This window comes from Manis pentadactyla, chromosome 5 (assembly GCF_030020395.1).
Source record: "Manis pentadactyla isolate mManPen7 chromosome 5, mManPen7.hap1, whole genome shotgun sequence".
Lineage (NCBI taxonomy): Eukaryota > Metazoa > Chordata > Mammalia > Pholidota > Manidae > Manis > Manis pentadactyla.
Window position 1 is genome coordinate 73,732,565 of NC_080023.1, and position 16,626 is coordinate 73,749,190.

Here is a 16,626-nt window from a genome sequence, read left to right on the forward strand (position 1 = left end):
CCAATCTCTGTCTACATCGTCACATGGCATTTTTCCTGTGTGTCTGTGTGTTCACACGGTTTCTTATAAGGACACCAGTTACTGGATTTAGGAACCTCCTAATCCAGTATGACCTCATCTTAATGAAATGAATTACATCTAGAAAGACCCTATTCCAAATAAGTTCACATTCTGAAGTTTCATATAGATACAATTTACTGATGGTTCATCAACAAATTCATTTTCTTTGGTAAAGCCTGGGACACACTGGTACACATAACAAGGTGATTATGGCAAAGGTGATTGGACCACAATGGATATGGTAAGTCATGACACTGTTTTCTCTTTGAAAAATTGATAATAAAATGCCTTCTCTGACTACCATTCTATTGCTGGATGACACAAATTCTGACACTTTGTCTGTATTTTATTTTTCTGTGGGATTTAGTGAACTATCAACTCATTGTTATTGGCTTGTGCATGTGTCCTGATGATGGAAATGATTAACAACAGTTTGCGTTTGTACAAAACTTCCTTTTTGGAACCTTTTATTTTTGGCAGGTGTGTGGGAGGACTGGGGGAATCACATGACATTAAACAGAATTCAACAAAGGACCAACAACTGCATTTTTATGCATTTAGGTAATTTTTGATATGAATATTGGGAAACAACTTACCTAAGGTAATTTTTAGATATGTGCCACACAGCTTTTAATTCTACTGGAAAAATTTTTTTGTTCTATTTTTATTTGATTATGTCCTATGTGTTCTAGTTGAGACTTAAAGTGGCTTACAAAATTAATACAATAAGAAAGATAAAATGAAAACTAAAACAAAAAAAACCCCATTACTGGAAGAAAGTACAACATAGGGAATACAGTCAATATAGTGTAATATCTTTATATGTTAACAGATGGGAACTACACTATCAGGGTGAGCGTTTTGTAGTATATATAATTGTTGAATCACTATGCTGTACAACTGAAACCAATATAATATTGTATATTAATTTTATTTCAATAAAAAAACAAAAACAAAAAGAGGCAAAAGAGAAAAAAAATTAGGCAAAAAAACAAAAACAAAAAAACAACCGCATTCCTGGTAAGGGGGTTGGACAAAGGCCACTTAGCTTTTTTTGTGTATATATTTAACTGGTGCCACCTTTTGATAGGGAAAGTTGGGAGTACATTACAAAGCCTTAGAAGTCTACATTCTGCCTGACCTAGCTATTCTACTTCTAGGAGTTTGTCTTACGGAAATAATGAAGGGTGAAGGAAAATACTTAGCTATGTACACTATATACTGCTATGTTGTTTCATTACTGAAAATAAACATGCAACAAGGGTTAAATTACAGTATATCCATTTTGTGAATATGTGCAATGTTTAAATTGATTTTGTAGAACAGTATTTAATTCTATTGAAAATGTTCAATATATTATTAAATTCAGAAAACATTGTGTAAAATATTATATATAAAATGAGTCACATTTAGAAATGCATATACATGAATGGGGAAATGCCAAAGTACTAGGAACTAAAAACGGGTGGTGAAAGAAGAGACCATTTTAATTTTTTTCTTTTATGTATTTTACTTATTTTATATAGTGAATATTTACTACACTTACAAAGAGAAAAGCAAGTTTTTTTTTAAGTAGTTAAGAAAATAAGCACAATGGGAAAATGACAGGAAAGTTAAAATGAACGTTGAAATGAGGTTACTGCTCAAAATGAAGTAAGATTTTATACAGATGGGACATACATTTTGCTCTAGGCTTTCCAAAGCAAATGGAGAGAGGAAAATGGAACCAGCTATAGTATCTGTAAGATACTATTGTATCTTAAGTAGCTATAAGGTAAGGACAATTTTCTTTTTTAATTTTGGTATCCTTAATCTACAATTACATGAGCAACATTGTGGTCACTAGACAACCCCTATTATCAAGACCCCACCACATACCCCATTTACAGTAACTGTCCATCAGTGTAGTAAGATGCTATAGAATCACTAGTCTTCTCTGTGTTGTACTGCCTTCCCCGTGACCCCCTACATTATGTGTGCTAATCGTAATGCCCCTTTTTTCCCCTTGTCCCTCCCTTCCCACCCGTCCTCCCCAGTCCCTTTCCCTTTGGTAACTGTTAGTCCATTCTTGGGTTCTGTGAGTCTGCTGCTGTTTTATTCCTTCACTTTTTTTTCTTTGTTCTTATATTCCACATATAAGTGAAATCATTTGATACTTGTCTTTCCCCACCTGGCTTATTTCACTGAGCAAAATACCCTCTAGCTCCATCCATGTTGTTGCAAATGGTAGGATTTGTTTTCTTTTTATAGCTGAGTAATATTCCATTGTGTTCATGTACCACATCTTCTTTATCCATTCATCTACTGATGGACACTTAGGTTGCTTCCATTTCTTGGCTATTGTAAATAGTGCTCTGATAAACATAGGGGTGCATATGTCTTTTTCAAACTGGGCTGCTGCATTCTTAGGGGATGTTCCTAGGAGTGGAATTCCTGGGTCAAATGGTATTTCTATTTCGAGTATTTTGAGGAATCTCCACACTGCTTTCCACAAAGGTTGAACTAATTTACATTCACACCAGCAGCGTAGGAGGGTTCTCCTTTCTCCACATCCTCACCAATATTTGTTGTTCTTTGTCTTTTGGATGGTGGCCATACTTTCTGGTGTGAGGTGATATCTCATTGTGGTTTTAATTTACATTTCTCTGATGATTAGCGATGTGGAGCATCTTTTCAAATGCCTGTTGGCCATCTGAATTTCTTCTTTGGAGAAGTGTCTGTTCAGATCCCTTGCCCATTTTTTAATTGGATTATTTGCTTTTTGTTTGTTGAGGTGCGTGAGCTCTTTATATATTTTGGATGTCAACCTTTTATCGGATACGTCATTTATGAATATATTCTCCCATACCGTAGGATGTCTTTTTGTTCTAGTGATGGTGTCTTTTGCTGTACAGAAGCTTCTCAGCTTGACATAGTCCCACTTGTTCATTTTTACTTTTGTTTCCCTTGCCCAGGGAGCTATGTTCATGAAGAAGTAGCTCATGTTTATGTCCAAGAGATTTTTGCCTATGTTTTTTTCTAAGAGTTTTATGGTTTCATAACTTACATTCAGGTCTTTGATCCATTTCGAGTTTACTTTTGTGTATGAGGTTAGACAATGATCCAGTTTCATTCTCTTACGTGTAGCTGTCCAGTTTTGCTAACACCAGCTGTTGAAGAGGCTGTCATTGCCCCAATGCATATCCATGGCTCCTTTATGGTATATTAATTGAGCATATATGTTTGGGTTAATATCTGGACTCTAGTCTGTTCCACTGATCTGTCGGTCTGTTCTTGTGCCACTACCAAATTGTCTTGATTAGTGTGGCTTTGTAGTAGAGCTTAAATTTGGGAAGGAGGATACCCCCTGCTTTATTCTTCCTTCTCAGGATTACTTTAGCTATTCGGGGACTTTTGTGGTTCCATATGATTTTTAGAACTATTTGTTCCAGTTTGTTGAAGAATGCTGTTGGTATTTTGATAGGAATTGCATTGAATCTGTAGATTGCTTTAGGCAGGATGACCATTTTAACAATATTAATTCTTCCTAGCCAAGAGCATGGGATGAGTTTCCATTTGTTAGTGTTCTCTTTAATTTCTCTTAAGAGTGTCTTGTAGTTTTCAGGGTATAGGTCTTTCACTTCCTTGGTTAGGTTTATTCCTAGGTATTTTATTCTTTTTGATGCAATTGTGAATGGAATTGTTTTCCTGATTTCTTTTTCTGTTAATTAATCATTAGTGTATAGGAAAGTGACAGATTTCTGTGTATTAATCTTGTATCCTGCAACTGCTGAATTCAGATATTAGATCTAGTAGTTTTGGAGTGGATTCTTTAGGGTTTTTTTATGTACAATATCATGTCATCTGCAAATAGTGACAGTTTGACTTCTTCTTTACCAATCTGGATACCTTGTATTTCTTTGTTTTGTCTGATTGCTGTGGCTAGGACCTCCAGTACTATGTTGAATAGAAGTGGGGAGAGTGGGTATGCCTGCCTTGTTCCTGATCTTAGGTGAAAACCTTTCAGCTTCTCGCTGTTAAGTATAATGTTGGCTGTGGGTTTGTCATATATGGCCTTTATCATGTTGAGGTACTTGCCCTCTATACCCATTTTGTTGAGAGTTTTTATCATGAGTGGATATTGAATTTTGTCGAATGCTTTTTCAGCATCTATGGAGATGATCATGTGACTTTTGTCCTTCTTTTTGTTTATGTGGTGGATGATGTTGATGGATTTTCGAGTGTTGTACCATCCTTACATCCCTGGGATGAATCCCACTTGATCATGGTGTATGATCCTCTTGATGTCTTTTTGAAATTGGTTTGCTAATATTTTGTTGAGTATTTTTGCATCTATGTTAATCTGGGATATTGGTCCGTAATTTTCTTTTTTTGTGGTGTCTTTGCCTGGTTTTGATATTAGGGTGATGCTGGCTTCATAGAATGAGTTTGGAAGTATTCCCTCTTCTTCTACTTTTTGGAAAACTTTAAGGAGAATGCGTATTGTTTTCTTTATATGTGTGAAAAAATTCAGCGGTGAATGCATCTGGCCTAGGAATTTTGTATTTGGGTAGTTTTTTGGTTACCGATTCAATTTCATTGCTGTTAATTGGTCTGTTTAGATTTTCTGTTTCTTCCTGGGTCAGTTTTGGAAGGTTGTATTTTTCAAGGAAGTTGTCCATTTCTTCTAGGTTATCCCGATTGTTAGCATATAGATTTTCATAGTATTCTCTAATAATCCTTTGTATTTCTGTGGGGTCCATCATGATTTTTCCTTTCTCATTTCTGATTCTGTTTATGCGTGTAGATTCTAGGTAAGGACAATTTGTTGGTCAACGACGTCAAAGTAAATATAATGGCTGATTTCACTAGGCTTTTAACTACATGCAAGAAGAAAAAATGCTAAAGGCCAATAGAAAATTAAATACCAGTTATTGGTTCTCTTTTATATAAAGGGTAGCCCTACAGTTTGGAAATATAAACAAAATATATTTTTTTAAAGATTTGCATTAAGTAAATTATCATATGCTGTACTATGGGTCAGCTTTACAGATAGATCCTTTTTGCTTACTTCTGGACTGTGCTAAAGTTATAGGTTTATTTAGTAAAAATGAGAGGGATAAATCAGCCGAAGCAACATATTACAGATGCTTCTGCTAGGATTAAGGAAAATGTAGTACACTCATTGCAATCTGAACTGTGCTTGCTACAGGAATAATACGTTTATCGTGTCATGGGATGTCACTGAATATATCATGTATTTTTAATATTAAAATAACAAATCATTTATTATACATATTTGCCTGTGTTTCCAGCATTTATGGCCAATTGATATAACCAACTAATATTGATTATATGTATGCACTTTTGAAATTCCATAGGTTCACTTTAGCCTATTTTCTAGAATAATATTCCTTAAATTTCATTTGAACCAAATTTACTCAAACTTCAGAGAAAGGGGTTTTTGCATTTTGATGACTTTATTTTGATTTGACATAAGTAAACTGCTGAAGAATTTGTTTTTTTGCATCAGAAAGGTAAAATAGCTGCATGATTTTGGGGAGTTAAAATATATGCATCCTATGCAGCTACACAGTGCCAGACATCCTGTTAGCTGGCATTCCTCCAAATACTCATTTTGTCAGTGTGCTCAGAGTGGGAGGCTGGATGCTCCTTCCAAGAGTACAGGTTTTGGAGCCTTGTGAAGAGAGAAAGCTTTCATGAAATCTGTAACTTCCTAAAGGCTTTATTGCATGCAATCTTTAGGGGCAAACTAACACTCACCCTGAAGGCTTTCATAGGAAATGTTCAACCATTCAATCATGTTAACATTAATTAATTTTAACCTGTATGATAGTGAGTTCCTTACATGTAAGATAAGGTGTTTGTGCTTTATCCAAATGGCTTGACAAGAAAAAAGCAAACTTAAACTATGAATAGTTTCAAGAAAAACAAAGGAATAGTCATAATGGCTATTAGCTCTTTGTGGTAAGGAATTATGCTTCTTGTCCAGTAACACAACTACAGATGACATTCAATAAATACTTAATGGTTATTTGATTGATGGCAATATTAATTTACCGTGATACCTTTCTTCCAAGTCATTCTTCACATTAATAAATTAATGCTGTTGGTTATAGCATAATTTTTAGTGAATTTATATAATTCAGCCTGGGTACATATAGGCCTCTTGGATAAAGTGTGTTAACCAAAAACAGTGAAAAATGTTTTACAATCAATTTTTCCCTTGAGTTTCAACTAGACTGAAAAAATGTGTATGTTTTTAGGGGTAAGGTGAGAATCACTTTTGTCATTATGTAGCTTTACAGGGTACACACAAAGTACTTGTCAAATAATCTGTGCTTTCCCTTCCTAGAGGTGAAGACTCTTACTTTTTAAAACTATGCCTGAAAGACAGAATGTTGTGGCTGACCTGTTTTTCCTCCCACAAGTTTGATTTGAGATATCAGAAGTCTGTCTAAGTTTACCAAGTGAACATTTGTCTGCTGGACAAGTAAGTCAAACACAGAAAACAATCATTATTAAATAGTATTCCTACTGTACTGAAAAATTTACTTCAATTAAAATAGGCATTTGCATTTCAAGGAGGGAGCTGTGAAGAAGGTAAATTGGCTTCTGTTAGAAGGGCAGTAACTCTGGGAATAATTCCCTTTGTCACTGGGGATTCCTCATCTGCACAGTGCTGGAGGACCACATGACCCCTTCTGCCTGTCGAAGGTTATAGTTAGAATTTATTACACCTTTTCTTATTTCTTTATTTTTCATTTTCCAACTTTTTAAATGTAAACTTTTCAACCATACAGAGAAACTGGATGTACAATGAATATCCTTTTTTCTACCATGTAGAGTCTATAATTAGTATTTTGCTATACTGAATTTGTCAACATATATATCCATCTATCCATGTCTCCATCCATTCTTCAATCCATCTTTTATAATATACATTTCAAAATAAATTGCAGACAACAGCACATTTCCTGCCAAATACTTAAGCATGCATGGCATTAACTGGAGCTCAGTTTTTTTACAGTTCCTTTTTGGGTTAAATCTTTCATTTTTAACATGAATATTTTTATTTCATAAAATGTATCATGGTTAACAACTATATAGCCTTTGGAATGATTATAATTGGTTAATGTTTGCCTCCCTCTACAAGGCAACAGGGACTGTGTCACCAACATATCTACAGGGCCTGGTATTATTGTAGATGCTCAATATACAGTAAGCTTGTGAGGGAACATATGGGAAGTCAGAAAGAAATGGGTGGAAGAGGGAGCTATAAAAATGGAAAGAGAAAAGTAAACTATGGCTTCTTCAAACCAGTTTAAGTGTCTGCTGTGATGACTATTGGTGCTGGGCCATTTAAAGCCATTTTGGTACATGGAGCAGGCCCTTGCTGAGGAAATTGCCAGTTTGTGTTGGTTCAATTAAGAAAACAAAATGAAGTACTATGGGTATCTTCACTGATTGTTCTGCATATTAAGTAAGTTCCCAAGGTTTGGACTGTTTATTTGCTAAGGAAGCTTAAAGTATCTCAATTTGTAGTTTAGACATCATTCCTATTCCACCTCCATGTCTGAGTTTTTGATGACCAGCTTTTTCCTTAAGATGAAATTTCATATGAAAAACACTTGAGCCATGGGCCAGATATATTGACCTAAGCGCTGATTGATTACAAACCTTATGTTTGACACAAGAAAATAGACTCTCACTCTTTCAACCATGGGGAACTTCCTACCACGACTCCTCTTTGGCCATTACCCCAGTTCTTTTTGGCAATACCATCTCTAAATTGGGAATAAGTCTTTGTGAAAGAACTGGACTTCTGTGAAACTGCCACACCTCTGGAGCATGAGGGAGTTGTCTTAATTTTGTCCCCAGTGTTTGTAAAGGTGTCCAGTGTGATTCAAACTTCAAAGGTTGGAATCATTTTTTAGATGACCTTAGTTACCTGATAACAGATTTTGCTCTTATCTTTCTTGTCTCAGGTGCATTTGACAACTTGCCTTACATCACTCAGAGTTCATATGCCAGCCAACAGTGCCCCATACCCAGGATACACCACACCTCAAAACTTTTATTCTGCTTGTCAATCTATGAGATTCTCAGACCTAACCTGAGTTGAACGTCATTGGAAGGAACCTGGCCTTAAAGATCCTCCCGGTTCAAATGTCAGATTATAAAAATTCATCCATTAGGGAAGTCATTCCTTGGATTAAAGTAGTACCTTCCCGGTATTCTGTTAATGTGTTTCAAATTCTAAGGGGTTGGAGGGACAGCAAAACATGAAGTCACATTTGTGAGAATGTTTTCTTCAAAATACTATCTGTGGATCGTACAAGGACCAGAGGAACTCTGAAAACATTGTGACCTTGGAGAGGAGGAGGAAGCTCTGAGTGCCAGGGAAAGTAAGGCAGGAACAAAGTTCTTTATGCACTACCGGATTTTAGGCCACATACGTCTTTCACTGCTCAGTTACTTCTTCTCATGCCCTCCCAGCCACCACCCTCCAATCTTCTCCACGCCCTCCTTGCATCCACAACACAGCCGTCCTCTTCCACCCCAACTTCCCAGGCGCCTGACAGCGCCGGCCTCAGCACCCGGGTTCCTTCCCGCCTCTCCCACGGCGCAGCCCCGCTTTTCGGCGCTGCGCTTCTTCCAGTCGTCCGAAGGCGAGTGAAACAGAAGACTCCTCCTCCGTGGAAAAAAATGCTTAATAACTCACCTTCAGTTGTCACCCTGTAGCGTTTCCCCTATGCCGAGGCGTTTTTGGTCATCTTTGCATAAATAAGAGCCCAGAATCTGAAAAACCAACTGCTGGTCAGTCCCGCTCGCTTCCCTGCCAGTGAACAACAATCCTACTCCGGCGCGAACGAACTCTTGAAGCCGGGGCTGGGGCGACACACGGCCGTGCTGCTGTCCCCTCGCCGGGCGCGCAGGTCCTGTCACCTCGGGCCGCCCCCGCCTCCCGCCGGGCCAGGACCTCTCCCCGCCTCCCGCCCCCGGGCCTCGCCGTTCCTCCTCTCGCTCTGCCGCTGCCGCCATTGGTGTGGGCCTCTCCAGAAGGGCGCTCATTGGCCGCGGGGGCAGTCATTTACCCAGTGCATTCCGCCGCTCGCAGGCTTGCGGGGAAACTTCCTTATTATTGTGACGCCGAAAACGGAGAAACCCCGGCCGGACCAGAGGGGCTGTCGCAGTTGGAAACCCCAGCGGCAGTTCGGCGGGCACGGAGGTGCGCGGGGCGGGGGCCGGGGTTCCTGGGAGGAGGGGACCGCGGAGCTGCAGCCCGGCGGCTGTCGGGGTCGGTGGGGCACCGCTGTGAGCGCGCGGCTCCCAGAGGGGCGGCTGCGGCTGCGGCTGCGGCGCGCTCTCCACCACAACCTGGGACCCAGCGCGCGGGGAGGTCGGGCGCGGCGCCTGCAGTGCCTGCGGGTCGCGGGTGGCGGGTTTGCGCCGGGGCGGGCGCGCGGGGCGCGGGGCACCCGTGCGTTTCGCGTGCGCCTCCCTGGCCTTCTGCCGTCTCGCCCTCTCACCAGAATAACCCCCGCGCCCGGAAAGGCCGGAAGCGGCTTCAAAAACGGGAGCGCCCCCCACCCTTACGCAGCTGTCTGCAGACCAGGAGGAATTGCGACGCCGAAAGTCAAAAAAAAGGACCCTCCCCTTTCTCCTCGCCTGCCCTATTTCAGTTCTGGGGCTCCAGTGACACACTCGCAGCGAGGGGGCGCGGACGCCTCCTCGCGGGATGGGAGCCAGCGAGGCCTCAGCGTTTTGGGGAACACCCGCAGCCGCGAGGAGTTTGCGCTGAGGACGCGGTGCTCGGTGTCCGCGGTGACAGCGCCGGTGGGGCCGGGGCGCCCGGCACCACCCACCTCCCGGAGGCCGGGCCGCGAGGCCTCGCCCGCGTCCGCCTACTGGGCGGAGCCGGGGCGAGGGTGTATTACCGACACGTTTGTGCGCGGCCGGGCGCGGGGGTGTCAGGCGCGGGGACGTTCGGGGGCAGGTGGCACTTTGAGTCATTTGTAAATGAGTGGAGTAGGCAAAGTGGGACAAATGACAGAGAAGGACGTGTGTAACCTGAAGCAGATGAGCCGGGGATGCTGCTGAGTCAGCACCTAAAGCAGCTCTGCATTGCTGCTGGGTATGCACTGTGGGCTCCGGGGATTATGTATTTGAACTTTGCTTTGGTCTGTCACTGGTTCTGGCTGTTTTCTGATTACATTTTGCCTTAGCTTTTAAATCAACTCCTTACCTTAAATTCATAGCTAAGCAAGCCTTCCAGGATTTTGCTTACATTGGTAACACACGGAATGTTTTAGGAAAGACGATTCAAGAGCTCTCTTCCATTTTTTTTTGTGTTTTGGCTCTTTCCACAAATAGGAAGCTATTTCTAGAACCTTTCATCTGAGGATTTGATAACATCAAGTGAGCTAATTTTAATTTTAGATTGAGGAGAAAGAAAAGTGAAATAAAATGAGAATTAACAGCTTTTTAAAAGGCAGTGATTCTAGCAAAGAGATGTCTTAGTAGGCAGATTACTGTGAAGCTCTTTTTGTACTTTACGCTGGGGTGGGGAGTGGGAAATGGCATTATAAGTGAGAAAAGGGAATAATATATTTAACCACCTTTTAAAGTGAGGTAGAGGAATTCCACATCATTGTCTGACTACAACAGGCTAGGAACCTTCTGGAGAAAGTATGCAGGACTCAAGGAGAAAGGCTTGAAACCTCTTTGGTAAAACTCCTTTGGTATGAAAAAAAACCCAATTGATTAGCATGCAGTTTTACTTGTTCATAGTGGAGCTTTTATTTTTGCAAAAAGAAAGGGAGTTTCTTATATGTTCCAAGTGGTGTAGTTGAAGCCATTGATTATACCATTTCATTCTGAGTAACAATTTCTTAAAATGTGAAGAATAGTTAAAACATTTTTTAAATATGTAAGAGTTGCACCCCTACTAGAGCTACAACATCGTTTTCCTGCAGTTTCAGAAGTAAAATAATATTCTCCAAATTGAATGGGATTTTCTACATAATAAGATAGAAATAAAGTTATGACAGTATCTTAAAATTATGGAGGACATTTTCTTTTGAGAGACTTAAGGTACCTCTCAGATAGTCTCATTTTATTTTGCATTAAAGAGGATGTGGTAATGAGAAAGAAGGCAAGATAAAAGAAAGCCTTCATAACAGTTGTGGCAAAATATGCTCTACTGTGTATAGTATATGGAAAAATGGAGTTGGTTTTCAAAAATTTCTCTTTAACCTAAATAGGAGATTTGAAATTTTCATTTTTCCTTTATATCTACTACAAATGCCAAGTATTTTTTAAGGTGCTCTTTAAGTCTCTAGTTCATTTTTAGAGGTGACATTTTCGTAATTGGTTAGAAGTTATCTTATTGGTGTTTAAACTGGGTGTTACCAGTCTTGAGGTACAGTGTTTGGGGAATATTCAAGCTTGTCGCATTTAAAGACACTCTTATTTTCAGAAGTTTACTTCTCATTTTTTTTTCAGTGACGTGAAAACACTTTGCAGAGTTCTGTGCTTATTATTTCTGTAACTTGCAGGTCTTCTGGGTGAGTTGGAACCATTCTAGCTTCTAGTCCAAATGCCAAGTGGTGAGTTACTTAATTTCTCTGAGGATTAAACACGATTATCTGTGTAAAAGGTTCTGGTTACTGTAGATGCCTAGAGAGGGACCTAAACAAATCCTTAATGACTTCCTTCTGCTGGATGTAGTGAGGAGAGCAGGGTGCACCCAAGAGGGGGAAACCTAGTTTCTGGTCTCTGCCTCAGTAACTTATTTCTCAGAGGACCAAAGTTACTTGGCCACGGAAGGCCTCAGCTGCCTTTAAAATAAGGTTGGAAACATAAGTCTCTTGCCTAGAGTTTAGAGCACATGGATTTGTCTTTTTAATAAGATGATCCCTTTGGTGATATGACTCTACCCTCTTTAGGCATTTATTAACTTTAGAAATAGTGCTTGCTGGTGTCAGGGCCTGTGTTTCTGTTCGTGAACCAGTAAGGGAACGATTTTATTGTAACTCAGGGTGGACACAGAGGGAAGTCTGGCTAACTGTGTTGAGATGGCTTCACTCATCCCTCATGTCTCTGGCTAACATAGGCTCCAGTTGCGTGTATATGTCAGCAGTAATTCAGCTAATAGGAGCCCCCTTACTGTGTGCAACATCTTTAAATGTTTATTTCCAAAACTGGAGAAATGGGTGTAGCTTGGCTTCATTTTGTTTGAGAGGCTGTGTAGCATCCCTGTTTAAGAGCATGGACTTTGGAGTCTAGTAGATGACGTTTGAATTCTGCCTTTGCCGCTTACTAAGTTTCCATTTCAGCCACTTGTTCACATGTTCTTGGGGAAGTGGTATAACCTTGGGATCATTCTAACAGGCAAATTAAATAATCTGTGTAAACTATTTAGCAAGACTCAGACACACAATAGGCTTATAATATTGGTAATTATTACTTTTTCTTTACTTAATAACTATTTATTGAACCCCTGCTGTGTGCCAGACACTTGTCTAGGGATAGAGAAATGAACAAAAGAGGCTCAGTCCTTCCTTCATGGAGCTTACATTGTTCAATTCTAGCATGCTGGTGACATTGAGAAACCACTATATAATGACAACTTAAATGTAAAACACCTTTCTACTTTCAGATCTGCTGACGTGTGGTGAGGGGAGAGTGCATTTTAGAAGGGACGATATATGTTATTATTTTTTGTAACTGCATAAGGAATGCTTATCTATCACTACCTAGAAAACAAAACTATTAACCAACCTAGATTGCGGGAGTTCTGGTTTTCCTCAGATTTGGATTCAGCTCACTAAACAGTTTTCAAGCATCTGCTCTGTTCCTGAGAACTGGAGATACAAAGAGGAGTAAAACCAGGTCCTCTCCATGGAGAAGCTCCCAGTGTGCATGGGTGGGGAATTGGTAGATGATACACAAGAAGCAGTGACACTACCTCAATAGTACTTTTCATTTTCTTTTATTGTGAAGGATTTGTAAGCACCAAGTAATATATGTGATGTATATGCTGGACAACAATAAAAGGACAAAGGCAGAACATTAGCCATGCTATTGAGGCTCCCTTTTGCCCCTTCCAGATTCTACTCTCCACCTCTGCTGTGCCCATAATCATTAACCTGTATTTATCATTTTCTTGCTTTTCTTCTTAGCTTTACCACCACTCATATTTTTTATCATCAATTGCTTGTTATACTTGCATTTGAACTTTGTAAAAATGCATCATCCTCTGAATTCTTCTGTGACTTCCTCCCTCCAACCCCAATACTGTTTTTAAGATATAGCTATTCTGATATTTGGAGGTGGAGTTCATTTTTTTTTCACCACTTATGGTATTCTATTTTATGCATGTGCTACAGTTCATCTGTTTTCTTATTGATAGACATTTGTGTTATTTTTGTCTTATCTGTTTCAAATAATGCTGAAATGAACATTCTAGCGTATAGGTCTTGAGGCATATAAGTTTCTTGTTGAATTGAACTGTAAGACAGCCACTGGCCATATGTGCCTATTTTATTAAAACTTCAGCTCCTCAGTTGCATTAGCCACATTGCAAGTGTTCAGTAGCCACACATGGCTACCATCCTGGGAAGTGCAGGTATGTAATAGTTCCACTGTCACAAAAGTTCACAGTTTTCCAGGTTTTACTCTTCTTTGTATTTCTAGTTATCCACGTAGTGCAAGAGCACCATAGATGCTTGGTAATAAGTTAGACGGTGCTTGTTAAAGGCATGAGTGAAATTGCTGTGCTCTGGGGTATTCCTATCTTCCTCTTTACTAGATAATGCCGACTTGTTTTCCAAAGTGATTATGCCAGTTTGCACTCCCACCAGCTGTGTCAAAAGTCCCAGTTGCTCTATATCCTTGACTTGGCACTGTCGGACTTCAACTTTTGCCAGCCTGGTCAAGTGTCTTTTGAAGGCAGCGCACAGCTTACACAGACAGTGGAGAGAGAATTCTACTAGCTTCACAAAATTCAGCACCAGCTTGTGAAGAAGGCACCACCCATGAGGGGGCGAGCAAGGAAAGGGAAGGGATGTTTCCTGTGTTGGTTGAAAGCATCAGGGGACCACAGTGAAGAGGAGAGAAAACAGCAAGGAGCGGATTCACATTGTTGAAACTGTCTTTGCCTTCTGTGCCATTTTTGCCTATGGTAGTAAAATTTTTGACAATAAAGCATATCATCAGAATGAATCTTCTTTGTTACTGGACTGGATTTGAGTTTTGGTTCTAAATTGACTTAAAACTTGGATTTGGAGATGGCCTGCAGAGCACTGAAGCCTTGGACATTGCCTTTTCCTACCACCTACCCCCCATTTCCCACATATCATTCAGGTAATGGCTTCTACTCTTATTTGAAAGGAGGCTTCTTCCTGTCGTGAGATTAGAAGTACTGCCTGAGTGTTGTTCAGGTTTCAGCATGACTTTCAAACAAAGGAATGAGAATCAGCTGTTAGGTTGCTGTAGTCTGATGAATAAGACAAAGATGAGAAATTTCAGCTTGTCTTTTAGCATTCAACTCACTAGGACTGATAGAGATTCATTTTGCCCCCCTGCCCTCCTCAGAATTTAAAAGGAAATAGACTAGAAAACTTTCTCTTAGCAACCTTGAATCCGCTTTCTGAAAGTTACAGCAGACGGTGGTACTGCTGCTTTACTGTAGTGCAGATTTGGCGGGCATGGCTAATGCTAACTGCAGGCAGGGAGAAAGGAGTCACAGCCCCAGCCTGTTTGCTGGGGTCTCAGAGAAGAGCCCTGGGAGCAGGATTAACAGTGAGGACAGCAGCTGATACTTACTGGTCACTTGCTACTGTTTGCCAGGCACCAGGCTAAGCACTGTTTACATGCATTTTCACAGTAGGCCTCACAACCGCCCTGTCGCTCTCTTCTCCCCACTTCAAAGACAGGAAACACGCTTAACTGTTAAATATCTTCCCCAGAGTTTCACAGCTAGCTTGTCGTTAATTCAGGACTTGAATTTTAGGCCTTTTGACCCTGAAACCCTGCTAAGATTATCCTGAATCGTTTTATCAAAATAGATAAGAAGTGCTGGGAAAAATACCAGGTGTGACATCAAGGGAACGAAATATCTTGTGATGGTGGGGAAATAAGGGGCAGGCATAAATGGAGAGACTGGGAGGGAGGTGGCATGGAATAGCCAAGGTGGCCGGGGTAGATGCTGAGCCATAGTGCAGTCTTTTCATATTCTTCTGCAGCACTTGTGCATAATTGTGTGTTTTGAAGGAAAATAAGAGATTCTATTTCTCTAGGAGTAAGGGAGACAGTGAGTGAGAAAAAATGGGTAGGAGGACCTGGGAGATCAAAGTGCCAAGTGATGAAGAATATTGCTGAAGCTAGACTTTTAAATTCATGGATACTAGTGGCTACTAGATTTGGGGTCCACCTAGATGTACTTTTAAGCAAAAGTTGTATTGATGGCTGGCTTCTCTTCAATGCACTGTACTTCTCCCCTGAAAGCTAGATGATTTTAGTGCCTCCTATGTAGTTTTGGCAGAGCATCATGATGACTGAGACCATATTTCCAATTATGGTTAATAATCCACTCATAGAAATATATCTTATTTGTGGTTGTGATTTAGTTACTTTGCTTAGTAGTTTTTATTTGACTTCTCGACATTCCATTTCTACAACTCAGTTGGGAAGGATTTTTGAAGCTTTCTTGAACAGTAGTCCTATTTGTCTCTTTTCATAAATGGTTCCTACTAGCCAGTTAGGGACGATGCCATGCATTAGGCTGATTACCCAGGCTTGCATTTGGTCAAAACACCCAGAGTTCAGCTGACTGAAGGACTGACTCATGCTAAATGAACTTATAAGAAGCTCATAGATCCAGGCTGCCAAATTAATAATGAGAAGTAGAAAGGCCAAGAAAGCCGGGATGCTTTGGTCAACAGGTCACTGTGTTCTTTTCCCATAGTAGGATCTTGTTGGAAACCAAGTTATTTCAGGTTCCTTGTTAATCATGGAATCTAGGCAAGGCAAGTGACTCAGAATTTCATGACCAGTGTCATAGAGTCTGATCTACTTATGTCTGCTATTGGGCAGTGATTACTTAGCAGATCAACTAAGTTGAATGATCATGATGCCTTTCTCTCTGAGATAGGGCTAGAGACATTGGGAAGGTCTTACCCTGTCTATTTTCTAGACTCCTCATTATAAAGCATAATGGTCAGGAGCACTGGCTCTGGGCTTAAACTCTCGCTCTGCCACTACCTAGTTGTGTAATTGGATCAAGTCACTTCACTGTCTTGCTTTCTTTTTTTTATCCTTTATTTTTATTTTTTTGGTTTCACTTTCTTCATCTATAAATTACAGATGGTAATAGCATACCTACCTCATAGAAGATTAAATGAGTTTATATCTGTGAAACACATAGAAAAGAACCAGACTCAGAGTAAGCTCAAATTAATGTCTTACCTGCTGTTATTAATGACATTATTAATATCATCAGTCAGTTTTTCTTTTTTCTTCAAGTGCCAGAAATCCAATTCAAATAATCTTAAGTAAACA

At 40.2% G+C, this 16,626-nt stretch overlaps 1 protein-coding gene across 17 annotated transcripts in view; it reads left to right on the forward strand.

Moving 5' to 3' along the window:
* Positions 1-9,166: 9,166 nt before the first annotated feature.
* Positions 9,167-16,626, forward strand: part of HERC3 (HECT and RLD domain containing E3 ubiquitin protein ligase 3) — a 113,853-nt gene continuing 106,393 nt past the window's right edge. For 7 of the 17 annotated variants that reach the window (XM_036922115.2, XM_036922120.2, XM_036922121.2 and 4 more), the window contains exon 1: positions 9,167-9,292. Coding sequence is in view for 1 of the 17 variants with exons in the window: in XM_036922127.2 (XP_036778022.2) it covers positions 11,663-11,672 (10 nt within the window). In the remaining 16 variants the exon portion in view is untranslated. Of the gene's footprint in view, positions 9,293-10,119; positions 10,199-11,568; positions 11,673-16,626 lie in introns of those variants that run through there. The other 10 variants (XM_036922122.2, XM_036922116.2, XM_036922126.2 and 7 more) reach the window with 6 other exon arrangements.